The 16,799-nt window shown below is 42.5% G+C and overlaps 1 protein-coding gene across 3 annotated transcripts in view; it reads left to right on the forward strand.

Moving 5' to 3' along the window:
- Window positions 1-16,799, forward strand: part of grik4 (glutamate receptor, ionotropic, kainate 4) — a 270,511-nt gene that overhangs the window by 247,414 nt on the left and 6,298 nt on the right. For all 3 annotated transcript variants that reach the window (XM_058079390.2, XM_058079391.2, XM_058079393.2), the window contains 3 exons: window positions 13,666-13,775; window positions 15,094-15,267; window positions 15,466-15,631. In XM_058079390.2, the coding sequence (XP_057935373.1) occupies window positions 13,666-13,775; window positions 15,094-15,267; window positions 15,466-15,631 (450 nt within the window). The remainder of the gene's footprint in view (window positions 1-13,665; window positions 13,776-15,093; window positions 15,268-15,465; window positions 15,632-16,799) is intronic.

A 16,799-nucleotide genomic window follows, 5' to 3' on the forward strand; every position in this document is an offset into this window, starting at 1 on the left:
TAGATGAGGATGGACTAGCATGACGCTAGTCCTGCTTTCAACACTACCAATTGATAAAAAAGCAGGCTTAAAGTTTGAGGTGTCCCGATCGGATACCAAACAGAAAACTATCACGATAAAGGCTATGTTTTGGTCCACACAGAAGTTATAAAAAGCAATCTTCACTCGCTAATTGTACTGCAAAAAAGGGTAGTAAGGATAATTCATAATGCCGCCTATAGAGAACATACTAACTCCTTATTTCTAAAATCACAAATACTGAAACTTGCTGCTATAGTTCATCTTCAATATAATATAATTCATATATTCAATATAATTCAATAACTAATTATCTAAAAATGTCATCCAATACTCTACAAGAGAGGAGAAATATGATAACAGGGAAGAACTAAATTTGAAATACTTATATGCTAGGACTATGTTAAAAAGTCATAGCATTTCAGTATGTGGAATCAAACTATGGAATGGATTGAGTAAGGAACTCAAACAATGCACAACGATGAGTGAATTCAAGAAACAATACAAGCAGTTGATGTTTGCTAAATACAAGGATGAAGAGTCTTGAACCAGTCATGATGTGCTATATATATCACTATATTGACACTTACTATGGTACCCATTATGTCATTGTATGGTCATATCACCTCGTACTTCGGTACATGACAAAAATAAAAGAAAAATTAAAAAAATTAAATTATATTAGGAAAGCAGGAAGTGAACAAATGTACCAGATGGAGGGGTAGGATTTAATAAGCTTTGCTTCTTCCTACTCCTTTTGGACATGTGGACATGTGGGAACTGATTATGGGATGCACTCAATTGTAATCTGATGCATGTTCAAATGAAATAAAACCATTACCATTACCAAGTTCCTACAGGAGCTCCTTCTTCTCCTCTGTTGTTCTCGTTTGGGAGTGTATCTAGTACCCCCCCACTGTGCTCTGAACCCCCCTCATGATCATCTGCAGACCAATCCAGCATGGTGGAAACCGGGCAAATTTTCTGCCTTTATCGCTTCATCCCCTGCCTTCTATCTGAAGAGACACCACAAGCCTTGCATCAGCAACACAAGTGCAGCAGGATGTGAGCCAATGTTTGTGGAATCAGAGGTCCATTAATCAGCACTGCTCTCTTTGAACACTCAAGGTGACTTAGGGGGCCTCAGCCCAGCACTGGTTGCAACTGTCTTTTGGCATCCTGCAGGAGCATTTTACGCCCCCATTCCCTGTTGCTGTCTTATTATTGTAAACCTCCCCGCAGTCCGCACACAGTGCTAATAGGTATAGCAGCCGGGCACTCCAATTGAGCACCGAAGTCAATTGATGGCCTCGGCAGGTGCAGCGTTTAAAAGAGCTGCAGGCTAGTAGGAGACTGCTTGAAGCCCACTGGGCTCACGCGGCATCGCTTGCTTAAATTAACGCAGACGTGACCCACTTGACGCAATCGTCTTCTGGCAAGTGGTCATTAAATGGAGACAGTTACCCAGTAGTGGGCCGTGCATTTGGTGCCTGGCCTGCAGTGGGAACTTAACCCACTTAATCTAGCTCTTAATACCACCGCTATTACCTTGCAAATATATAGACATCAAACACAGCTAGGTGAACAAGGGTTCAATTCCACCCTCGGCCATCTCTGTGTGGAGTTTGCATGTTCTCCCCGTGCATGCGTGGGTTTCCTCCCACATTCCAAAAACATGCTAGGTTAATTAGCCACTCCAAATTGTGAATGTGAGAATGGTTGTTTGTCTATATGTGCCCTGTGATTGGCTGGCGACCAGTCCGGGGTGTACCCCGCCTCTTGCCCGAAGACAGCTGGGATAGGCTCCAGCACCCCCCGCGACCCTCGTGAGGAAAAAGCGGTAGAAAAGGAATTAATGAACATATGCAAATATTTGTGGCATTAGCGACAGATGGTTTGGTGTGACATCTGCAAAACTGCTCCAAACTGCTTCCTGTCACCCTCACCCATACTGAGCTGTTCCATCCACAAGCAGTCGTTTTGATGCAAGAAACCCGGTTAACTCTCTATCTTCTCGTGCAATATGTCACGGTAGGCCTGACTTTCATTCTGCTAGTAGCGTTCGTAGCCCGTAAATCTGTTGCTCGGGCAAATGTAACAAGCACAAAAGTAGCAGCTCAGTGATAAAAGGTTCAGACCACTCCAAACCTCGACACTACAACATCTGGAGCACTTCACAATTAATAGCTAGTGAGCTAGCGGGAAATGGTCCAACACTCGAACCACCAGAGTGCTAACCGAAGTAGCGCAACAACGTTTTTACAAATTTTGGAGCTCTGTAAAGGCACCTAGTCGGCTTTTAGTGCGGAAAATACGGTATTTAGTCCAAAAGAGAGGACTTTGCTGGCCCTGGCAGTGAACCACTTGTCACCACCACAGTTGCCAGACGTACAGTAATAATGACATTTCTACAATAACGCCGGTTACTATCAGAGATCCACTGCTGAGTGTTTTCCGAATCAGAATCAGCTTCATTGGCCAAGTATGCTTCCAGAACCAAAGACTTTGACTTCAGTTGAAGAGCGTTTGAGAGTTGGAAAAGGGAAAATCTGGATCACAAGGATCACCTCCTTGTTCAATACTTATTCAATACTTCATAATTTCAGTGAGTGCACTTGTTTGCTTCTAATGTGCTATTGATGTGACACTCAACGATTTCTACAATGGAAGTTGCTGCTTATTTCAAACTTTAAATGAAATTCTCCGGCAAATCAATGACAGTGGGATTAAAATACATGTCATTTCCTGAAAAGTTTTGAAATACTGAACCTTTCATATCATATGAAATGGAAATCTATTAAAAGTATAAATTAGCATAAATTAATTACATAATTGGTGCAAACTTCTTGAGAAGGCTCGTTGTGACGAAAACACGCTTTTGTTCTTTAGTCATTTATGTCATGCGTTTTTGAATCTATCCATTTTCTATGCTGCTATTTTATCGTCATTAGGGTCACGGGTATGCTGGAGCCTATCCCAGCTGAGAGTTAAGCGCGTGGATGTCTGTTGCCACCTTAGCCAATCAAATATGCGGTTCCGCTTAAAGCAGTTCTATGACCCACTCTTCCAGTTGACCTTGTTGCTAGATTTAGCAACTTCTCAGACCCCGTTAAGGACTAACATGGCCGTTATTGTAATTTCCAACAAGACATCAAATTTCCCCACGGAAATTGCATCAATTATCGTTCAATCAGGTTTAAGAACCAACAACAAACAATTGACTTACTTTTCTGTGAGCGCCAGATTGCTACCATTTTTAAAATACAAACTGTCCCTTTAACATTATCATCGTTTTGGGGATGGGGTACATAAACATGGCTATGAAACGTGCAACCAGCTGACAAATAACAAAGAGATTTCAAAAGCAGGGAAGTACACACTCACATTTAGTAAACAAATTTTAAAAAGCAGAATGCCTTGGGCCCTCAAATGACTAAATACGACCCCCCCCCCCCCGTGCAACCAGTCTTCATGGTTGACCTTCAGAAGTTCCACTGCAGACACTTTGGTCATTTGACAGGTATGAATTATCCAGAAAGCATCATGGTTGTGTGTATACCGCCACAGAAGCAGCAGCAGCCACTTTATGTGCGTGTCACTGCTGATGGCCTCAATCGGGTGTCACACTTATGAACGCTGACACAATGTAACCTTGAGCAATTGTCAGCCTGCTTCTCGTAGAAAACTTCCATCACCTTTGTCGTGTGTGTGTGTGTTGTGTGTGTGTGTGCAGCACAAAGCCGCATGACGCAAACAATGAGTTTTTTATGAGTCAATGCAGTTGGGGTTGACTGAGGATATTTCATAACAGATGGCAACTATGAGCAGAAGCATCTCGGTTCGACTCCGCATGCCACAGAGTGGTGCACGGGGTTTTATTGAAGGGGCAGGTGTACCTAATAATGTGGGTCGTGCGCTTGTTTATAAGAAATGTGCAAAAGGAAGGGATGGAGAGATGCAGGCGGAGGGGAAAAGACGAGTTCAGTTGTCACTGTGTAGCGTCCTTCAGTGAGTCAGTAGTCATGGAGGCAGTCTCCCGGGGGGGCAAACAATGTGGTGTTGCATACGAAGAGGCAGGATGACTGGGTGAAATCCTTGACTTGGATAACCTCACCAGCTTCCTTCAGAAGCCGAGAGACACAACAATGGCATCTCCGCAATCGATTTAGACAGACCGGAGCTGGGATGAGAGGCCAGCAATGGAAGAAAGAATGGCCTCTTCTGGCGGTGAAAAGTCCGCTATTAAGCAAAATGGACTTTTAATGACATTCTCACAGCAATATGTGTCCCGAGAGTCTGTTTACGAGCACCAAACATGAGAAAAATCTATCATCTCCCTCACTTGTTTGCTCCACTATGGAAAAAAAAGGCTCGCTTTTGAAGTTGCATCTTTTCATGACGTGATGATGAAAACCTCCTTCCTCGCGGACATGACCTCCCTCCCTCCCACCCCCACCACATCATGGAAGGCACCTGCATTAGACATTGGTCCAGTGGTCCAAGGTCCTCTTTTCCTTTTATTCTGGAATTGGAGTAAGATGGGCGAGGAACAGAACCCAGCTGCTTGAGGTCACTGCTTGACCTCACAGCTAGGAGACCAGGGCTCAATTCTACCCTCAGTCATCTCTGTGTGGAGTTTGCAGGTTCTCCCTGTGCATGCGTGGGTTTTCTCCAGGTACTCCGGTTTCCTCCCTCATTCCAAAAACATGCTAGGTTAATTGGCGACTTCAAATTGTCCATAGGTATGAATGTGGGTGTGAATGGTTGTTTGTCTATATGTGCCCTGTGATTGGCTGGCGACCAGTCCAGGGTGTACCCCGCCTCTCGCCCGAAGACAGCTGGGATAGGCTCCAGCACCCCTGCGATCCTTGTTAGGATAAGCGGTAGAAAATGAATGAATGTATATATTTGGAAATTGTATAACATCCTGCCATCGCCACAGGCTGATTGCTACCAAGGCAGTGATTAAGGCAATGGGATTCCAACCCTTGCTCCCTAGTTTGAACTCTTAAACCATCTACAGCAGGGGTGGACAAATTTTTTGACTCGTGGGCCGCATTGAGTTAATAATATTGTCCGGGGGGCCAGTATATATATTTAACAGAAGCACACACACTATTTTATGCTCATAATTCTAACAGTCCACACTGAATTATGTCTAATTTTATCTGTAAAGTGTCATACTATCAGCTATATGTTCTCATGCCCCTTTTTTTCAGGAACACTTTAAACATCAGACCATATCAAACTATGAAATTGAATTTGACAGTTTTTGTTATTTTTTTTATTTTGACTAAATAAGACATCTGACTTACAAGTCATACAAGTCATGTTGCCAGCTTGTATGTTAAAAGTTGAAATACTTATAAAGCAACTGGTGGGCCGGATTCAAATGCTTGGTGGGCCGCATGTGGTTGGCCCACCCCTGATCTACAGGTATTATCTATGAACTCCAGGGGTTTACATGCTGCCTTTCCACCTACTAGAACCCTGTCCATATTGTCGCTGAGTGGCAGCACAGACGGCCGACAAGCCTTAAAGACTCGGACAGGCAAATTAAATTTACAATGTGATTGATTGAAACAAATACGTACAATCTCAAACGGCCTTCTAAAGAAGGGAGAACAATTTGTTGACAAAAGCGCCCCATTTTCCTCTCGCTCCACCCAGCAGACGTCCAGGTCTTGCCCTGCACGGACAGGTGGGGGTCTCCCTTTTGATCTTTCCCTTTGATCTGGTTCCTCAAGGCGGTGCAGCCCCCTCCGTGTTGCTCCTCGTCTTCCTCCTGTGGATCGGGTGTGTTTTGGGTGCAAAGCTGTCCCCTTCTGACGTTTCCAAGGATAACAAACAGAGATTTCTAATCGAGGCAAGCAGGCGGCTCCTTTAAAAGTAGTCATGTGTATCTTACAGGTTTGCCATATCGCAGTTGGCCAAACGTGGTTACAAACATTCACCTGTTCGTTCATGATGATACCATCCATGTCTGAATTCTACCAGGTGTAGTAGCTTGCATAAGTATTTGACTCTACGTATTCCAGTAACGTGCAAAGACAAACAATATCAGAAACACAGAGAGCACCAGCCAATCATGGAGTGGAACACACGTTCAATATTTCAATATTTGCCTGCGCGTTATTAATAAGCATGCCGACCTTTCAGTGACACTTAGTCCTCGATTACACTCACTCTCGGAATGATTAATGTCATCACAGCTGATGAATAAAGTACTTGCACTTCTTTGACCTTGCAGAATATGCTTGGACTCAAAGTGTCTGACATCACAACAAAATGGGAGTAATCTGTATTTAACCAATATTTTTTTAGTTTTGATCCACGTTCAACGGAGTCATCTTGTGTGCAAAGGGCTTCATGCTTTCAAAGAAATAAATACTACTAGTTTATTATCAAACTTACATAATATATTTATTAGCTTGACAGGAAGCATTTGACGTAATATTTTCTACCAATCATGTAATGAATTGTTATTGTAAAAGTAAATGATACTGAAATACATACATATTACATATGTACATATTAATCCCACCTTTACCGCATTTAATCAGCTCCAGGCCAACCCAAAGAATTTCCACAAAATAGGATTCTTGTTTTAGAAATGCAATATTTTTATAGATAACATTTTATAGATATCACCTCGTACTTCGGTACGTGACAAAAATTGAAAAAAAATTAAAAAACTTAAACTATATTAGGAAAGCAGGAAGTGAACAAATGTTAACAGTTACTGATTGTAAAAGAACCAGATGGAGGGGTAGGATTAAATAAGCTTTGCTTCTTCCTACTCCTTTTTGACATGAGGAACTGTGAACTGATTATGTGATGCATTCAATTGTAATCTGATGCATGTTCGAATGAAATTAAACCATTACCATTACATTTTTGTGACTTCTAAATACAGTTTTTAACAATATTAGAATCCTCTAGACATGAAATAACACCCCTATAGCCACCTTCCTATTACCCAATATAGTAGACATAATAAGACATAATGTACATAATAAGACTAACATTACCGACACCTAGTGACGAGCGTAGAATGCTACATATCACATCTACGCCGGTAAATATTCTCATTGTATTTATTCTCTGGGCATAAGAACCTGAGGCATGCCCTCAAATCCCGTGGTACCCCCAGCTTCTTTGTGAAAAAAAGCATCTCCTTCCAGAAAGAACAAAATCAAGGTGGATGAGGAAGAAAAGATGTCACCCTGTATGTCTCAGGCCGACCAGAAAAAGAGCCAAGTTTAACAAAAACAAAATTCCTCAAACACAATATTTTAACGACAAATGAGGCTTTCATATCTGTTTTTTAATCATTTAACCACCATCAAAGCTAGCGCACAGACCTCACAGCTAGGAGACTTCAATTCCACTCTCGAGTTTGCATGTTCTGCCAGTGCATGCGTGGGTTTTCTCCGGGTACTCCGGTTTCCTAAAACATTCCTAAAAAACATGCTAGGTTAATTAGCGACTCCAAATTGTCCATAGGTATGAATGTGAGTGTGAATGGTTGTTTGTCTATATGTGCCCTGTGATTGGCTGGCAACCAGTCCAGGGAAGACAGCTGGGATAGGCTCCAGCACCCCCCGCGACCCTCGTGAGGATAAGCGGTAGAAAATGAATGAATGGAAAATGAATGGCGATTGTTTTCGGCTATTTTTCTATCAACAAAGATCATCCAGAGAAACCATGTAGTGTTTTATTATCCAAGCTTGGAGACACAATGGAGGAGAGGAGGAGCAGGAGGAGGAGAAGCAACCAAGACACCAACAGGCATATTAATCAGTACATGAGTGGGGATTCCAATTAAAGTTCCGGTTCAGGGTATTCACTGCAATATCTACAAGTTCTTATGAAACCATGAGCAACAATAATTTGATGAATGCAGGCCAGAGACGTGTTTATCTGCCACAGCTGGAAATTAGACGACAACTTTCAAGGTAAAGGAGCCCATTAGTGCTTTTTTTGTCTTGGCATGATGAAAGGAAATGTTGATGAAAGTAGAAAATGGAAATCGAGTTTGTGTGCTGCTGCAGCCTGGTGGATGTTCTTGAAAGCATCGCGTATTAAAGCAGAGTGGAGACCTGCAGCACAACGTTGTTAAACCTTTTTGGAGGGGGGGGGGCTCTCATTTTGTCTGGATTTTGGCTCTTTTCTCCACCATCTGTCGACTTTTCTGCTGCTCCTCTTCATCTTTGTAATGGCACCTCGCTGGGACCATAAAAATGCAGGGAAGAGGGCCTCGCCGTTAAAACAGAACGCTGCTTCAGCATGCAGCAGTCTTGACCAGCAGAGAGGAGGCGTGTCAGCACAGACGCCGTTAGCAGCAACGCCTTTTCATCTTCTTCTTGGGCCGTGCCGGCCTCACATGCTGCTCCGGAGCGCTCCTGTCAATTGACCCCCCCCCCCCCATGACAAATGCAGACACTTCACGCTCTTCTCCAGCGGATATCTGCAGCTGTGTGTCAGCACTTTGCGTCCCTACTCTTTGACTTCCCGCTCAAACCTGACATGAACGCAGCCCGCACCCCCTGGTGGCATTGCCCGCGAATAGCAGCGACAGGAATACTGCTGCATTCATGGACCTCAGATTATTCCATTGGTTTTGGCCCAGGAAAATACTCTAACCCCACTGAAACCAACCCACCAGTTGGGAATCACTGACATAGAGGATCTTTGACTAGTGGTTTTTGGAGCACAACAGTCCTGTCTATGTTTGAAATAGGCCGTTGAAAACAGCAATGCACTCCTGTCTGATAGAGGATCTTTGGCAAGCATTTTTGCAGTAGTTTAGTCCTTGAGAGGATCTTTGTTTGCAGACAAATCACTCTTGTCACATAGAGGATCTTTGACTTGCTTTTTGCAGTAGGTCCTCAAAACAGCAGAAGACTCCTGTAACATAGAGGATCTTTGTTTGTAGTAAGCCCTTCAAAAGCACAAAGGATCTTTGTAGCAACAGGCCGTTGAAAACAGCAATGCACTCCTGTCAGATAGAGGATCGTTGACAAACATTTTTGCAGTAGTTTAGTGCTTGACAGGATCTTTGTTTGCAGACAAATCGCTCTTGTCACATAGAGGATCTTTGACTCGCATTTTTGCAGTAGGTCCTTAAAACAGCAGAAGACTCCTGTAATGTAGAGGATCTTTGTTTGTAGTAAGCCCTTAAGAACTGGAAAGCGCTCCTGTCACAGAAAGGATCTTTGAGTTGCTTTTTGCAGCAGGTTTATAAAACCAACAGGAAGCACCTGTAATATAAATGATCTTTGACAAGCATTTTTGCAGTACGTCCTCACAAACGCTCCTGTCGATTAAAGGATCTTTGGTTGCAATAGACCGTTGAAAACAGTAACATAGTACCGTCACATAGAGGATCTTTGAATTGCTTTTTGCAGTAGGTCCTCAAAACAGCAGAACACTCCCGTAACATAGAGGATCTTTGTTTGAAGTAAGCCCTTCAAAACTGCAAAAGATCTTTGTTTGCAATAGGCCGTTGAAAACAGCAACGTAGTACTGTCACATAGAGGATCTTTGACTTGCTTTTTGCAATATGTCGGATTCGTTCTCCAAACTCCAAATCATTTCAGTCATGTCCAATGCCAGTGTAGGTTTTGGTGGATTTGTCCCAGTGTGGAATGTCCTGGACCGGTTGTGGTCTAGCAAAGGATGACACGAGGGTGACTCCGCTTTTGTCAAACCATTACTTTGAACCCCATGGGCGTGGCTTACCTCACATATACACTGCTTGATGCTCGAGGGACATTGCACTGACGTCACCGATTGACACGTTGAACTGGTCACCCAGTAGTCGCTAACACAGTCACTGTAAACGCTGGTTATCGTGCCGTAGTATGCTAGCCTCCAGCTTACCTTCCTTACTTTCCTGAGCATCAACACCTGGTACAGAATGGAAATGTCCTCCCCCAGCTTCCTCCCCAGCTGCTTTACTGGATGCTGGCGGCGGTCAGAAATCATTATAATAAGTCAATGAAAATGATTAAATATGGCTATATATCTTTGCATAGTTTCCAATGTAATAATATTTAATCTGCTGTAAAGCCAGGATATGTAAATCATGTGTAATTTCAAGTTATAAAAATAGTATATAAGGTATGTAATATGTCTTCTTCCTCCTCTTTGGGCTTTTCCCTTCAGGGGTCGCCACCATAAACCCATCTCCTCCATCCATCTGTCTCGCTCATGTCTTCCTTCACTTCATCCATAAAGCTCCTCTTTGGTCCTCCTCTACGCCTCCTAGCTGGCAGCATTCTTCTACTAATATATTCAGGAGCTCTCCTCTGTACTGTATATAATATGTCATATGTCAGCAATGTACCACTGTCTCGTAGAGGATCTTGGACTAGCATTTTTGCAGCAGGTGATTAAAACAGTAACATGCTCCTGTCATGTAAAGGATCTTTGACTTGCTTTGTTTTTGTAATAGGTCCTTAAAAGCAGGATTTTAGCTGTTGCTCCTGTCATATAAAGGATCTTTGAAAGCGTGAATAGAAAATAAAAAGTCATTCCTTTCCTGATCTTCCTCGGCAGCGGCAGGCTAACATGCTAGTAATTACAGTAGAGTGAAAGTTCATCTCTGAAGTGATCACAACAAATCCTCAACAAAATGATTTTGCCCTCTCGCTGATTAAATTTCAATTTCACGAGTCCGGGCAACATATTAGCGCCGCGTTTTTGTATTCCTGACATCCCTTCAACATCGGCTGTTTAGCATGGAAGTCATTTGCTGCCTGTTGACTCCCGAACAGAAGAGCGATGTCACCATCCTCCGTGATGCATCCTCATGAACACAACAGTTGGCCCGTGTGATGGCCTCTACTCTAACTGTCCCGCTGACCCTCTTTGATGGTCACTAAACAGATGGTGCGTCACATTCCTCCCTAAATGTTAGTCAGTCGTCCCCTACGACACACGGACGTAAATAAGTGCTTCGCTGGTAATTGGTTCCATTTGGACAACAATGGCTGTTGCTGATAGATAATGAAACACTCGGAATGAAGGCATCTAGACCCATCCAACTCCATCTCTGCTACCATTGGACGATCCATGACATCGTACATAACAGCCAATAGAGCATTTTATACAGTACAGTATAGCACATCATTGTGGTTCTGTATGGTTATCTATGGATGATGTCAGTGGCGTCACTTGGCCTATTTTTGGGGGGCTTCAGTCCCCTTGAAATGTTCTTAAGCCCCCCTAATTAATTCGATATTTTTTATTGATTTTTTTTTTACAAAGAAAATCTCTGACAAATTTTATATAACAGGGCAAGAATAAGAGTTAAAATAAATATTTACTAGTTGTAGTAGTAGTAATAATCAGAAAAAGAATCATTCATTCATTTTCTACCGCTTTTCCTCACAAGGGTCGCTGGAGCCTATCCCAGCTGTCTTTGGGCGAGAGGCGGGGTACACCCTGGACTGGTGGCCAGCCAATCACAGGGCACATATAGACAAACAACCATTCACACTCACATTCATACCTATGGACAATTTGGAGTCGCCAATTAACCTAGCGTGTTTTTGGAATGTGGGAGGAAACCGGAGTACCCGGAGAAAACCCACGCATGCACGGGGAGAACATGCAAACTCCACACAGAGATGGCCGAGGGTGGAATTGAACCCTAGTCTCCTAGCTGTGAGGTCTGCGCGCTAACCACTCGACCAATCATGATCATAGTAATAATATAAGGCTAATTAATAATATAATAATGATTATTATGTAATATAATATATATATATTATATATAATACGTATGTATATATCCCGGTTCTTGTTCGTTATTTGTTTTTTAGATTTCCTAATGTCCACTACATTCATTCATATCCTGTGCATCTCCAGGGGGCTAAGCCCCCCCCCGTCCTCAGAACCTAGTGACGCCCCTGGATGATGTTAATGCTAATGCTAATTGTTTTCTTCAACGTTAGAAGATACAAAACAGACACTTCTTCTCCCAAGATAAGGAACAATAAACCGGTGGAACCCCCAAGCAACAACCAAAGGATACCTCCGGCTGGCCGAGGTCGGCCCATCACCCCCTTGACCTCGCAGCGGGACACTGGAAGAAATATATGAGGACTGGGAGCAGAAAACATTACTAAAATATTCCTTTTGCCCTAACAGGCCACATATTGGAAAATGGAAGGATGCAAGGACCACTTTGCACCACATTTTGGAAAGCATATGCTAAGAAGTTATATATATTTCCGGAAAAATTAATCTCACCTTTGTGATCGGGCTGGAAAAAGTCAATTCTTAGTTTGAACTCCACCGCATTTGCCCCCCATTTTTGCTGTTGTTTTTTATTTTCCATATATTTCTACTTTCTATTGAAGTAATCCTTAAACTTATATTTCTGTTAGTAATATTATGACCTGATTCCCATATTTTTATTTCATTATTCATGTTATAACATTTCTGGTGACTCCAAATTCTCCATAGGTATGAATGTGAGTGTGAATGGTTGTTTGTCTATATGTGCCCTGTGATTGGCTGGCGACCAGTCCAGGGTGTACCCAGCCTCTCACCCGAAGACAGCTGGGATAGGCTCCAGCACCCCCCGCGACCATCGTGAGGAAAAAGCGGTAGAAAATGAATGAATTAATGTTATAGCATTTCCCCAATAATTAATTTTCCAATAATTATGACTATATTTTGCTTTGTTTGTTTCTCAAATTTTAATATTCCCACCATTAGCGACAAAAATGACATTATTTTCCCCTCTTTTTACAAATATATATATATAATATATTTTATATAACCCTCTGCCATCTCTGAGTTTGCATGTTCTCCCCGTGCATGTGTGGGTTTTCTCCGGGTACTCCGGTTTCCTCCCACATTCCAAAAACATGCTAGGTTAATTGGTGACTCCAAATTGTCCATAGGTATGAATGTGAGTGTGAATGGTTGTTTGTCTATATGTGCCCTGGGATTGGCTGGCCACCAGTCCAGGGTGTACCCCGCCTCTGTACCCCGAAGACAGCTGGGATAGGCTCCAGCACCCACCGCGACCCTCGTGAGGATAAGCGGTAGAAAATGAATATATATATTACCTTTATTCCTTTCTCGTTATTTTTTTACTTTATTCTTGTAAAATTACAGCTGTGTCAACTTTTCTCTTGGAAATATTGCTCCTGGTAATTATGCCTTTTTTTTCCATTTGTGAAAGCGAGCAGCATTATTATGTGGGAAAACATATCGTTTCCAAGATGAGAGTTGGTATATTAGTGCATCAGATGGCATGGTCATGAACAGGCTATTTAATGAAGTGGTTATAATAGATGCTCTGCCTTCATTTTGAGAGTGTGTATTTTAGCGCTTGACACAAATCATGTTAATTCCGTTTTTTACTGCATGCATCCTGGGAATAAACGCTTTATAATTATCCATGTTGTATCAATATTCAGCACCACTCCACTGTGTTTACAATCCATGTGAGACCCTCTGTTTACGACTGCTGGTGGGAATGCTAACGTGCGAGCAAGAGGCCCTTTAATTGTATCAGCTTATCGCGTCCAACCACCGTTCTTTACCGCCACACTCTTTTTGGCCTCTGTGCATCGGATAGTTATTTTAGCCACGGACCTAAACTCTGTCTTGTGTGCTTTCCAGGGTCGTCGACCGGGTTACTTTTCCTTCCTTGACCCCTTCTCCCCGGGTGTGTGGCTCTTCATGCTGCTGGCCTACCTGGCTGTGAGCTGCGTTCTCTTCCTGGTGGCCAGGTACATTAATGCACTTTTGAGAGGAAAGGTCAGAGAGCAGCAGCGTGTTTGTATGCTTGCGTCTATGGGGGTGGAGACAGATGTTTTTAATCCTCTTCACTCTCTGCAGGTGATCATGTCCACCACAGAGAAAGAGACGCTGTCCGTCTGGGCTGGCTTTTTAGCTTAACACTGACACCTGCTGGTCATATAGGGAACTGACAGAACTGTAGATACATAGTATCTACTATGTTATAATATACATGTATATACATATAATATACATGTATATATATATATATATATATAGAGAGAGAGAGAGAGAGAGAGAGAGTGTACACTGGCAAAAGATTAAATGCATAGAAAGATTATTGTGTTTATGTAACGTGTCACAAGTCATCATACATCTTACCAAAGTTTGAAACTAAATATCTTAAATAAATAACAGTTTTATAGAAAAAACTAAGTGTTTCTGACCAGATTTAATCCTCAGTCAACAAAAATACCAGTGAATAAATATACTTGTCTTTCCAAAAAGGAGCTATAATAGACATTTATATATTATATTATACAAATTATATTATCTATTTTTCATTATAAATAGACATTTTATTGTTATTTATTGCCCCCACCCACCAGAAAACATTTTGGGCTGATCCGACCATGCGGAAGGAAGTTACGGCAGATATAAATTTCCACCAGTTGGTGGCGCTATAGAGTCTATGTACACACACAGTCACAGACCAGAGTTTGACCCAACCCACCATAAAAATTTTGGGGACAATTTGACCATTTAGAAGGAAGTTACAGCAGATTGACTCTATAGCACCACCAACTGGTGGAAATGTATATCTGCCATAACTTCCTTATGCATGGTCGGATCGTCTCAAAAATGTTTTTGGTGGGTAGGGTCATGGACCTGCAAAGGACTCTTGCTCAACACGGACCTCAGTGAAGACTTTCCAAAATGGTGCGACAATAGACATTTCCTTTCTTGAAGAGGAAGTGCGGCCTCATCACACCTGCAAATAACTCACAGATAATATTTTGTTTATGTTGATGGAACTACTAAAATTCAACAAAAATAGCACTGCATTAACCTGTATTTCCTTCCAAAAAGGTGTAATAATAGACATTTTATCGTAAACAGGATTCAGTCGCCCTGCCAATGTTTCTATTGGAAAAGAAAGTTCCTGTATAACTTTGGCATGGCCCTTTTTCCACTATTACTGTTTGAAGCAGGCAACACAACACATGGGAATGAGAAGTTTGTAGACACTCCAAACTTGATCTAATTTTCTTTCCAGGAATCAATCTATGTGTTTCATTTGTTCGCCAGATTGACGCCTTACGAGTGGTACAACCCCCACCCCTGCCTAAAGGGCCGCTGCAACCTCCTCATCAACCAGTACTCCCTCGGCAACAGCTTGTGGTTTCCCGTCGGAGGCTTCATGCAGCAAGGGTCCACCATCGCCCCCAGGGCTCTGTCCACGCGCTGCGTCAGCGGAGTGTGGTCAGTGAGGCGTCAGATCATCTTCATTATCTCCACTTGTCCACCATGGATGCCGTTTAAGATGTGTAGCAAAGCCTGTTTTTACAAAAAAAAAGTGGTGGTAGCACTGCAGACACGGGGCGGGCTCATCTGGCGAGGGACAGGTCCTCTTGCCGGCTCCCAGGAGAGAATAAATACGTTGTCGTCTGTCCTCCACAGGTGGGCCTTCACCTTGATCATTGTCTCCTCCTACACCGCCAACCTGGCCGCCTTCCTGACAGTCCAGAGGATGGAGGTGCCCATCGAGTCGGTGGACGACCTGGCCGATCAGACGGCCATAGAGTACGGCACCATGCACGGGGGCTCTACTATGACCTTCTTCCAGGTCAGGGGTCAGCCACATTGTTGCGTTTCATAGATTATTTAAGTGGTTGCGACACACACGCCAGTTTGGGGTGGTTTGAGGTACTTGTTAATTTCCAAAAAAAGATCATTAGTAACAAGATTAGTCCTTCATGAATGTCATTAATTTTCATTTTTTAACTCATATTGATACTTGCATTATATATTTCTTAGCTACCTTTTGGGTGTTAAGCTGCTGTGTGATGAGTTTAGTGTTCTTTGTAAGATGGCCCCATGAGTCAGACTGGTATATTGAGTAATGACCTCCTGAAATTTCCAATGCTCGTTTTGAATTTTTTTAATAGCTTGTGATTGGCTACTGTCAGATGAAGAGCTGTCTGGTCCTCACAGTCTCGTCCATGTCTCAATGTGCCATTTTACACTGCTGTTTCTCAATCATTTGTCAATCCAAACAGCTTTCATATCATTATACAGTAGTTGCACATTACTTACAGACACATAGACTCCAAAGGGGGACGAGTTTTACAAAGCAGTTTTAGAAAAAGTGTCTGGTATCATTTGAATTGTGTGCCTAATTTCTTCACAAGAAGTAACATGAAATGTTACGGGAAAACAATGATTATTTTTACTCCCATCACTGCATACAAGTTCATTCGATCACAGGGTCAAAGGTGATGTTATATCCCTGCTCGCTAACCACAGCTGTTATGTTTCCTGCCTCTTTTACCACAAGCACTCAATAACGGCCCCTCAGGGTTTTTAGTCAAGCACCAACCCTAACTTTGCAGAGGAAAAAAACTGTAAGAAACGCCATACATTAGTCTCGTGGTGGCTGCTTTTATTGTCCAATCCACGGTTAATGATGCCAGTGAAAGAAAAGCGAAGTTCGAATGTTAAGTGAAGAATGTTTTGGGTTCAAAGTGACAAAATGTGCACTGCAGCTATTTTCCGCTCAAAGAAGTCATTTGATGCCAAGTCGGTGTTTGAATCAACAAAGCTCATTTTCAAAAAATCAATATAACCGTCAGCTCCAGGACGTCGGCCCACCACCAATTTGTTCCAATGTTCCCGTAGGAAATGATGGCTACATAAAATATCCATACCAAGGTCAAACGGTCACCACCACAATACCTTTGTTAACTGGACAGGCAGTGCTTTATGGAACATCTCCATCAATATATTTACCATTA

Source organism: Doryrhamphus excisus, linkage group LG8 (assembly GCF_037039965.1).
Source record: "Doryrhamphus excisus strain RoL-2023G ecotype Guam linkage group LG8, RoL_Dexc_Guam_v1.1, whole genome shotgun sequence".
Taxonomy (NCBI): domain Eukaryota; kingdom Metazoa; phylum Chordata; class Actinopteri; order Syngnathiformes; family Syngnathidae; genus Doryrhamphus; species Doryrhamphus excisus.